This window comes from Quercus lobata, chromosome 7 (assembly GCF_001633185.2).
Source record: "Quercus lobata isolate SW786 chromosome 7, ValleyOak3.0 Primary Assembly, whole genome shotgun sequence".
In the NCBI taxonomy this organism is placed as follows: Eukaryota; Viridiplantae; Streptophyta; class Magnoliopsida; order Fagales; family Fagaceae; genus Quercus; species Quercus lobata.
In genome coordinates this window covers 30630559-30640998 of record NC_044910.1, presented here as the reverse complement: position 1 = coordinate 30640998, position 10440 = coordinate 30630559, and the positions used below count along the sequence as shown (strand labels likewise).

The 10440-nt window shown below is 37.1% G+C and overlaps 1 protein-coding gene across 2 annotated transcripts; it reads left to right on the top strand.

Annotated features, from left to right (window-relative positions):
- Nucleotides 1-237: 237 nt before the first annotated feature.
- On the top strand, nucleotides 238-10440 carry LOC115953506. 2 transcript variants are annotated; one of them, XM_031071192.1, is made up of 10 exons: nucleotides 244-691; nucleotides 1058-1185; nucleotides 1291-1423; nucleotides 5267-5423; nucleotides 5509-5587; nucleotides 5938-5978; nucleotides 6127-6243; nucleotides 6403-6483; nucleotides 10144-10206; nucleotides 10287-10440. In XM_031071192.1, the coding sequence occupies exons 1-10, from the start codon at nucleotides 532-534 to the stop codon at nucleotides 10423-10425; spliced, it is 1098 nt and encodes a 365-aa protein (XP_030927052.1). In that variant the 5' UTR covers nucleotides 244-531; the 3' UTR covers nucleotides 10426-10440. The 2 variants fall into 2 exon arrangements, with proteins under 2 accessions (XP_030927053.1, XP_030927052.1); XM_031071193.1 differs by lacking the exons at nucleotides 1058-1185; nucleotides 1291-1423 and having other exon boundaries at nucleotides 238-691.

Genomic DNA, 10440 nt, shown 5'->3' with positions numbered 1-10440 from the left:
TACCAACCCAAACATGAATCAAACTAAAAAAGAAAAAGAAAAAGAACCGAACCGAACCGAACCGAACCGAAGTTACAAAAGCAATGAATACGTGCGAAAAGAACCCATCGATGTCTGTTAAACGTGGGGCCTGGGGTGGGTGGCTAAAGGCATATTGCACGGTGAGTGTGAGGGGGAAGTGGGGGTATATCTGTAAATAGCACGCTTGACTTATGCTTTCAGATATTCCTTCCTTCGTTTCGATACCCGGTTGTATGTAATGGGTGATCTAGACTTTACCCTTCTTGTTAATGGAAAAGGAATTGAAGCGGACACGTCTCATCAATTGAACTCTACGAACGCTGACGCAACGCAAGCAGTGCCGTCTCGACTCACTTTCCTCTTCCATTTCAAAAACAAAAGCAGTTGTCCCCGTTCCAGTTCCCATTGGTTAATGGGAACATTGAATGATCGATCAATTCTTTTTTAGTATTTATTTAGAGTTCAAATTCTCCAGAGAGAAAAAGAAAAAGAAAAAGAAAAAAAACAACTATGGCTTCTACAGATGGTCTGGTCCCAATAACCAGGGCTTATCTCGCTTCTTATTACGACAAATACCCATTTTCACCTCTCTCTGATGACGTCTCTCGCATTTCCTCTCAGATTCGTTCTTCCGCTAACGATTTGCTCAACCACCTTCCTCCCACTCAAGGTTTCATCCTCTCTCTCTCTCTCTCTCTCCTTTTTATCTATTAATTAATAACACTAGAGATCGATCATTTTATGTGACAGAATTTTGATTCCCTAACATTTTTTTGTGTGATTCAGAATTTCAGATCTACCCCCGTCAATTAGTTACTAGTGTTATGATGATGCCAATTGTGTTATTATTTTACGTCTCTCTCTAGCCTCCTAGTTGCTTAAAAAACTTGCAACATTGTTTTATGCCTATCTGACATGAATTTCAAAGCCGAAAAAGAGTAACAAAAGTATGCCTATAGTAGCTGCATTTCTTATTTTTTGGTTTGTTGAACTATGATCCTCGGCCACTTCACATGGTTTGTCATTGTAATTTTAGATGAAAGCTTGTTGGTACATGAAGCAGACCGTGAGCCTCCCCATAAAATCGATGAGAACATGTGGAAGAATCGAGAACATATGGAAGAAACGCTTTTTTTACTTGAAACTTCTAATTGGCCAGCAGTGGTAAAGATACAAATCGTTGTTATGGCAGTATTTCATTCTTCATCCAATGTGCTTGTTCTATTGGCTTGAGCACATTTTTATCTTGCGTTTCTGATCTGATTGCAGCTTCAGCAGCAGTCCACACCGGATGATGTTGAGTTTGCGACTGTTTTCAGTCAGCTCAAAGATAAAATTCAAAACACTTTGAAGATTTTGGAGTTTTTCCAACATAAGAATTCTGATCGTGTGTTCGATACTGGTTACATTCTCTCTCTCTCTCTCTCTCTCCATTTATCTAGCACTCTTTTGTTTGTTGGCTATGTCAGTTACTTTTACTCATTAATTCTTTGGGGATCTTTTGGTATTATTTCACGCATTTGAGTGCTTTTCAAGCTCCACCAGACATTACTTCTAACAAGTTACTTAGAGACATATATGATCCATGGTATTTTTGATAAGTAATGATATTTCATTAAAAAAAGACATGTGCGAAGATCACAATGAATTTTAAAGAACCACAAAGAATAAGTTATCATGTACAAAAGTATAGAAAATATTCAAAATCAACAATGGATTTACTATTGGTAAAACACCACATGCAGGAACTATCGAACAAAGCATCAATGTTTGCAATCAAGTCACTGAACTTTCAACATATTCAACACTATGGCAATTTTGTTCCCTTCACAAAGTCCACATCATTCATAAAGGAACTAGATTCCGAATATCTAGAAGAACGTTTCCCAAATCAATTCCTCCAACCAAACAAGATATTTATGATCTTATTCGGTAGCACTAATTGAATCCTGAAAGATCTAAAACATAATTTTTTTACAATTCATGAGCTACAAAGCAATGTACGAATGGGTGATCTATTGTCTCTCTGCTGCACTGACACATACAACACCATCCCACTAAAGTAAAACCTCGCTTCATGAAATTGTCACAAGTAAGAATCTTACCCCAAGTTGCTGTCCATTCAAAAGATGATCCCTCTTTGGAGCCTTAACATGCCAAATACTCTTCGTTGGGAAAGAAACTGCACTGATACCACGTAAGACAACCTAGAATGAATATTTTGGTTAATGTGTTTGTATTAAGTCTTAGGTTTACTTATCAAAGAAAGAATGACCAAACATCAAACTTACTATAGCCATTCAATCTCAAACTCAATCTATAACAACTCTCTCCCCTAGTTATATTCGAGTAAAGAAGACTTAGAAAGGAAGTTACAGACTCTAATTCTCAATCATTAAAGTCTCTATGAAGTCTAACATCCTAGCTCCACACGGTCATCATCAAAAGGGTGTTACTTGGTAGGTGTGCTGCATTGCCTGATGTGGTGTATTTGGAGATAGCGGAATGCCCAAATCTTTGAGAATTCCAAAGATCTTTGCCTGATCTTAAATTATTTTTCTTGGATTGGATGTTAGTTGTGGGTTGTCATTCTTTGTGTTCGATTTGTGGTTTGATAGATCATTGTAATTTGAGTGATTGACTGTGTTGTCCCCATTTGTATACATCCTTTATACTTGGGTGACTCTTTTGGTATTCAATAAAATTATTACTAATAAAAAAAAATCCTAGCTCCACGCCTCCCCCTTTATCTGACCAATTAATGTTAAGTGAATTGCTGTTAGCATTTCTTATTGATTTGTTTGTAATTGTTTGAAGTACAATGTTCATCATCATGAACACGGCGTACTTATTCAGTAAAACTTCTATTACCTAAAAAAAAAATATTAATGTTAAGTGAATTGATGCTTTGCTATCTAATGGGCTTAACAACTCTAGGAACAACTCCTTTAGAGGATGAGTCTCACACCATTTTTTGTGCTAAACCCATACACGATTACCATCACCGACATCAAAGGACACATAACCATCTTGTTCTAATACTTTTCCCATAGGCTACAACAATGGGTTCCTTTAACAGGTTTCAAAATACATCCCCCCCCCCCCCCCTTACACGATTCCTTATCATACTTCGTAACTATTATTTGCCTCCATAAATTTTCTTTTTTTTTTCCTAAAGTGCGATTACCATTTTCCCATTAAGGTTTATTTTTTAATAATTAAATTGTTATTGCAAGCGCGGGGGGGGGGGGGGATTCGAACCCTAGTTCTCCTCATAAAGGAAAACAGTTGATCCCATTGAGCAACAAGGCTCTTGGATCCCTAATAAGGCCTGATTAAAGGTTCCTAACTTCTTTAGACCTTTTTTTTGGTACTAGATGAAAAGGATAACACAAGAGTTTAGTCATGGACATTGTTAATACAAGACTGAAAACAATTCATACCTGTCCAGGTGCAGCCTAGTGGTTGGAGGCTTGGGATGAGCTGTAGAGTCATACATCCTGGGTTCGATCCCCACTAGGAGTTCCCCTGGATTACCTGATACACGATTCTAGCAGGTGGGGTCGTGTATATGTGGTTTATTCTCCATGAAGGTTGATCCAAAGGGCCCTGCCATGGTAGGGTTCCACATCATCCCAAAAAAAAAAAAAAAAAAGGCAAAAGCAATTCATATAGCACTTAGTAGCAAATGTGGCTATAGTCTTGGTTTAAGTGAGAATCACTCCAGGTATGACTTTGACGTTGATTTGGATTCCTCAATGCTGGAGGTTCTTTAAGTCTTCAAACATTATTGATATTTGCCAAGGGATTTTGTTATGACGCTTCCAAAAGTTTTCTATTTCCTTGCTTCCTACTAGTAGGATGATTCTATGAAATCCTTGCTCTATTGCCTTAACAAATGCTTCCCTAGCAGCTATGACTCTTGTTACTTTGCTGTTCTTATAGTTAGTGCTGTGTCAATCTATAATTTTTTCCACCTTCTTCGGATATTCCAACAGAAGCTATTCCACTCCACCTCTCTTCCTTTCTCCACGCTATATCTGGTATGAGTAAAATTTGCAATTTTCTTGGCCGTGTCCGAGAGAGAGAGAGAGAAGGGGGGGGGAGGGGGGAGGGAGTGTTGTATTCCTCTTTGGACTTTGAGCATCAGCATAGGCCTTGTTGTACCTGTCAATCAAAGATTCAAAGTTGTAGATGTAAGTAGAGTTTCATGTGCATTCAGAGTTTTCCCTTCATAGGTCACTTGATTTCTTTGAAACCGGATGCTCCAAATGATTGTAAAGACCACTAGGAGACCAGAGCTGTGTCTTGGAGAGTTCTTTCTATCTAGTATCCATTTTGACAACCACATCTTCAGGGAAGATATTCTCCACATTTGAGGTCCTGATGGTTAAGTCTGAGCCTAACCATATGGCTCTTGAGAAGTAGCAATAAAGGAAAAGATGGTCAACTGTTTTACGTTCTTTGACAGAGTGAGTAGGAATCCGAATAGTTGATCCTCCCTCTTAAGCATCAATGTTAGTTAATTTTTTTTTTCCCTCTTTTGTTGTTACGTTCATCATTACTGATAATGTTTATAACTTAATTTCTAAGATTAGTATTACTAACTCTAGTTGAAGGCAAAATTGTAGGTATGATAGGAAAACATTAGGTGTTTTTAAAGCCAGTCAAGCTTAAGCTTTCAAAATTATGATTCAGGCTTTAGAGCCTCAAGGTATTCTGATGCTGGTTGAAGCTAACGAGTGATGAAATGTTGACAAAATTGTTCAAGTAGGACTGATAGGTATTAAAGTCATGACTCTAGTTTGATACAGTTTTTAGAAGGGATGATGGAAAACAGACTAGGACTGGGACTGTGACATCAGATGGGAGTTTAGCTTTTAACATGGAGTTCTCCTCTTGAAGCTGTTTTCTTACTTACAGGCAATGAAAACATCTAAAGAAATTAAATTTCTCCATATGGTACTCTTAAAATAGGAAAAAAGATTATGCTGGAGTTTATAGAGGATCATCTCAATGCTACTATAATGCTATACTATTTCAAATTATGCCCACCAAGAAATGCAATTTTTTTTTATCAGTAAAGCACAACTAGCAATACACTTAGCAGCTGATTCCTAAATTGCTTCTCGATGCATATCCTTGCTGATACTCTACTAATGTGTATTGAGAGTAGTGTCTCCAGCTACTGCTGGAACATTTTATTGATTTTTTTTTTATAAGGGATTTTTGAATGTATTTGCAGTTATGACCTATATGCCTCAAGATTTTCGGGGAACACTTATTAGACAACAGCGGGAGCGCTCAGAGAGGAATAAACAAGCAGAGGTTGATGCTTTGGTAAATTCTGGTGGAAGTATACGCGATAGATATGCTCTTTTGTGGAAGCAACAGATGGAAAGGTGAGGCCCTGCGATTTTTTTTTTTTTTGGGCAATTTTGCAAATGCTCTGAATGACCTTATGATGTAATTGTTTTTCCCCCCCAGGAGGAGACAGTTAGCTCAACTTGGTTCGGCCACGGGTGTCTACAAAACCCTTGTGAAGTACTTGGTTGGAGTTCCACAGGTTGTGTTTTTTTGGCCTTTTCCCCAAATTGAAGCCACTTATTTGGTCAGATTTGCCTAGTAGTCAACTAGTCATAGTACTTGTTTGGGCTTGTGGCTCCAGTCCTGCTTCACTAGCAGAAGCAGGATGATTGTATACTTTACTGCCCCCTTTATGGTTCTCTCATGTAATCCAATGTACTGCTATAGCCTTTTCAAGTACTGGAGGTAGTTTAGAGCAAGTAGTTATACAGTCTAGGTCAATGACTTAATTAAGATGCATTGGGAAAAATATTTATTCTCCTTGGACTTTATTCATGTTCATGAATCAATGGTCATATTTTAATCTTTTGATTACTCATCCTCGTGCAGGTTTTGCTAGATTTTCTTCAGCAAATTAATGATGATGACGGGTATATGCCTTTTGTTTCCGGACTAGCGTGTTATTCTTCTCCTGATTTTTGTAATTTTCCATTACGATGATGATAGATATCATTATGTAAAATGGTTTAGATGATTATGTTAAATGACACTAGAATACTGAAAATTGTTCATTACTAGGCCCATGGAAGAGCAACGGCAACGTTATGGGCCGCCTTTGTACAGTCTTACAACAATGGTTATCTCTATTCGTCTCTTTCTTTTGGTATTATGGGGGCGGTTTGATGCAGGAAATTCGTGAGTATTCTGCAATCTTTGTATCCTAGTGTTAAGTATTATTGATAGCTTCTATGATTATTAGTATATTTAATTGTTTATTTTCCCTGTGAGGGGGTGATGCTTCTTTTGTTTTTTATTTTTGGCTCAACACATCTTTGGTGTATTTGTATTGAGCAGAAAGAGGCAACAGGTAGCTGTCTTGGAAAAAGCTATTGATGTCTATACATCCGAGTTTGAAAGGTTCATCAAATTTATGGGGTATTTGCTTCCTGCACTCATGTGTGATATGTGTCTAAATTTACTTCTGTTAGTTATTAATTAATAATAGCAGTGTTTTAAGACTATTTACTTTACCTTTGAATTCTTTTTCTTTTGATAAAATTATTAGCCTATCAATGTTTGCGTTCTTAGTATGGTTTTCTGGCCTTTTTAAGTATTTGACTTTATTTATGCTTAGGATCTTGGAGTTCCAGGGATTTCTTTCTTTTAAATTTCGAGTTTAAATGACTGACTGTATGGGTTGTTCTAAATTTGGTCAATAGATTTCTTCATGTCATTAAAGCATTAGTATTTTTAGCTTCATGATGTGTTATTCTAGTATGGCCTTTTGGGCCATTATTAGTCACTTGGTCATCCAAAACATTTAAATATTCTTGCACTTGTCTGAAAAAAGCACTTTTAGAAGATGAGATATGGGCTTATCAACAATACCAATGGAGTGAGGCACATAAAACTTAGGTGGCTGTGGTGATCGGGAAGGTGCAAAGCGAAGCAGAAATTCCATCCAATATTAAAGGAAAAGCAATAGATTCGAAATAGATTGCATACAAAGAGGATAGATTTTGGCTAGAATCCAACCCATGCATGATAGTAGAGTAACAGATGTAGATTCAAAGTATAGGGCTAAAGATAACTATTTCCGAACAAGGGAAGAGGCGAATATTGTGGGAGAGAAATGAAGCAAAAAAGGCTGCATTTAAATGGGTCCCACGGGGTTTAACAAGTTGGGTTTGGACTTAGGTGAGGGGGAACCAATTGGACTTTGACTAGAAAAGAACCCAAGTAACTTTGAAATGGGTGAGAGTTCAAATCAAACAAAGGATTGGTTGAGGATCAAGGACATGTCACATGTCCACTATGTGGGTCGAGAAAATCAGTATATACTGATGACAAAGGTTGTGTCTCATTTGTTGAAGGATCAGCATCTTGGATTATCTCATGCATTGACTATCAGGAAACAAAAGATTGAGAGGGAGATAGGCAAGGAATTGGTCTTGTACGAGGGCCTGTCTGAGATTGTTCCACTGAATTTCCTACTTGACGCTAGCTTGGGGATAAAGGACCTTTCAAGCCTGGAAGTTTCAGCATGGGTCATGAAGCACAAATAGTGTTTCAGTAAATTTCTATAGGTTTTGTTGGAGGGCTTTGAGGATGAGGCTATGAGCTTGTTTGCTGCCATTGAAAATAGGTGGAGATTAAGTTGTCAATTGTTTAGCCAATAAAATGCAACAAAAGATACAGGTAAAGAAACATAGGAACTGATAAATGTCACCAAGCCATTGAAAATAGGTGGAGATAAATTTTGTCAATTGCTTAGCCAATAAAATGCAACAAAACATACACTACAGGTTGGCTGCTTTACGAAACCAATCATTTTTTTTCTTTTCTTGATTTTCTAGATTCTTGTAATTTTTGTCCTTGAATTGTTTGACCCCTTGTACACTCCCTGTGTACTAGGGTGTTCCTTTTTTGATATCAATAAACTTATTACTATTTACCTATAAAACAAAAGATACATTACAGGTAAAAGAACGTAGGAGCTGATAAATCTCACCAATTCAATTAATTACAAGGTAAGTAAGGGGGAATATAGGGGTAATACAACAAGAAAAGGTAGGGGTTTGTTTTTGAAGTAATCATGCAGCTCAAATTGATATCTTGAAGGGGGGAAGAAGCTGAGGGTTGGAATTTAGATGTGGTATGTTTGCAGGGAACCATTTTGTGAGATATCTTTTTTTTCCCCCATTAGATAAGTGAGTCAACTTTATTAATCTATAAAAATACAAGAAAATATAAGCAGCACCCAGTACACAGGTAGTGTACTAGCAGTGCAGGAAAATTAAAGAAAATTACAGCAATCAAGAAAGTCTATGAAACTTGGGAATGAATGAGATATATCTCGGGAGTCAGTTTGTGAATTGTTTACATTTGCTCTGAATTGGAGCTCCAGGGGGCGTTTTGCTATTATGGGATAAAAGAGCAATAATCAAAATAAATGAAGCAACAGATGAACATCTTTTTAATAAGTAAATTCATTAAAGAAGTTCAAAAGGCTCTGCCCAAGTACACAGTATGCGTACAACATGTACACAAAAATTAAACACTAAAAGTACATTGATCAAGAAAGTCAGGCAAAATAGCAAAAGAAAATAAACCCAAAGCATTATACACTCAAACAAAGTCTTGAGGAATAAAAGCTTACCAATGAACATTCAGTTTCCTGCAGGTTCAAGAATATAGTAGATAGTTTTGTTTGGCTTTTTTCGGGTGTCTACGATCCTATGTATACTCTAAAAGAATTCACCTATGGGAGGAATTGGTAGTGGTGTACATTATAGGTAGACCCATGGTGTATAGGCAGAGATTTCAATGTTACCAGCTTTTGGAGTGGGAGTGGATATTAGTAGGCAAACTTCAGCAATGAGGGGATTTTTTTGATTTCATTTTAGAGCTTGAGTTGGTGTGGATATTCAATTGGAAGAGGGCACTCATACACGGTCCAACAACCATGATCACCTGTCCATTAAGGATCAATGGATTCTTGCTTTCATAAAATTGGGAGGAGCATTTTAGCAGTTCAAATCAGCAAATTCTCCCTTGGTTATTATCTGACCACTTCCCTATTGTCCTTGACATCGATGACATAACAGCGGTTGAAGAGTAAGGGTTTTTGAAAAAGTTGGGAGAGTGGTGGAACAACTATCAGTTTAATGGTTCATCTAGTTTTGTATTAATCAACAAACTCAAATTATTGAAAAATGATTTGATGAAGAGGAACAAGGAGGTATTTGTAGAGGAAAGGAAGAAAAACCTAGTAGAGGTGATTTGGATATCAGAAAATGTAGAGGAATAGCGGCAGTGGTCATTCGATGAGAGAATGAGAAGGGAGAGCATTAGATTGGAATTGGAAAAGGTTATGCTTATAGAAGAGACACGCTAGAGGCAAAATATCCAGGCTTATGGTTAAGGGAAAGAGATAAAATACGACTTTTTATGGTGTTTTGTCTGTTTGGGGGAAGGAGATAAAAATATGCTAGAGGCAAAATTGGAATTGTGACTGTGCATGATCTGGTGTTTTGTCTGTTTGGAGTGCACTGGCTAATATGGAAGAAGTTGGTGGAGTTGTTGAGTGTTGGAAGGAGGGCTTTGCTAACCATCATTCTGTTGATGTATGGGGAGCCATGCCTCATTGTGTTATGTGGACCATTTGGAGGGAGAGAGATCTTTGGACTTTTGATGGGATTGAGCAATCGTCAGCTAAAATTGTATCTTTTGCCATCTACGTTTGATTGGTTGTGCGCTTTAAGTCGCCAATCTTTTTCTACCTTAGAGGAAACCTTTATTTTATTTAATTTTTAATTTTTAAATTTAATTAATTTTTCCACCTTATAGGAATTCTTGGATTTATGCAGTTTTAGTTGAAGATTTGTTGTATCCTTAGTAAACTGCCTGTGTACCTGGGGATAGTTTTCTTTTAATTTTCAGTAAAGCATTATTACTAATTAAAAAGAAGAAGAAGATGATTCTTGCAAAGTTAGATAAGCCATATTTTTTTTTTATTGGGCACAATTGTTTCTTTGACTGTGTTATTGCTAGGTTTAGCTAGTTATGTATTAATTGCATTTATGTTTTTATCAGTGAGGTCTTTGCAAATTCTCCCTTCTTAGTATCAGCAGAGGTTGCCGGTGCATTAGAAGCAGGGTAAGTTCTTCAAGCTTTCAGGTTACATGTGTGCTGGTACCAGCTTGCAATCTAAAGTCGTGTTATTTTGTTCTGTTCAGGAAAGGCGATGACTACAAAGAAATAAGTGTTCCAGCTGGAAGAACTCATGAGGTTTGTTTTCAAATTGTGAACTCTTTTATGAAGAGGTTATGTAGAAAGATATTTACGGTTCCTTTGTATATATTTGAGGTACTCTAACCTTTTGAGAGAGTC

Excerpts from the sequence above, each read along its gene's own strand:
- LOC115953506 (XM_031071192.1), top strand. The coding sequence starts at position 532 with ATGGCTTCTACAGATGGTCTGGTCCCAATAACCAGGGCTTATCTCGCT. Across the intron at positions 1,186-1,290 it reads CTTCTAATTGGCCAGCAGTG|CTTCAGCAGCAGTCCACACC; the intron begins GTAAAGATACAA and ends ATCTGATTGCAG. Across the intron at positions 5,588-5,937 it reads ACTTGGTTGGAGTTCCACAG|GTTTTGCTAGATTTTCTTCA; the intron begins GTTGTGTTTTTT and ends ATCCTCGTGCAG.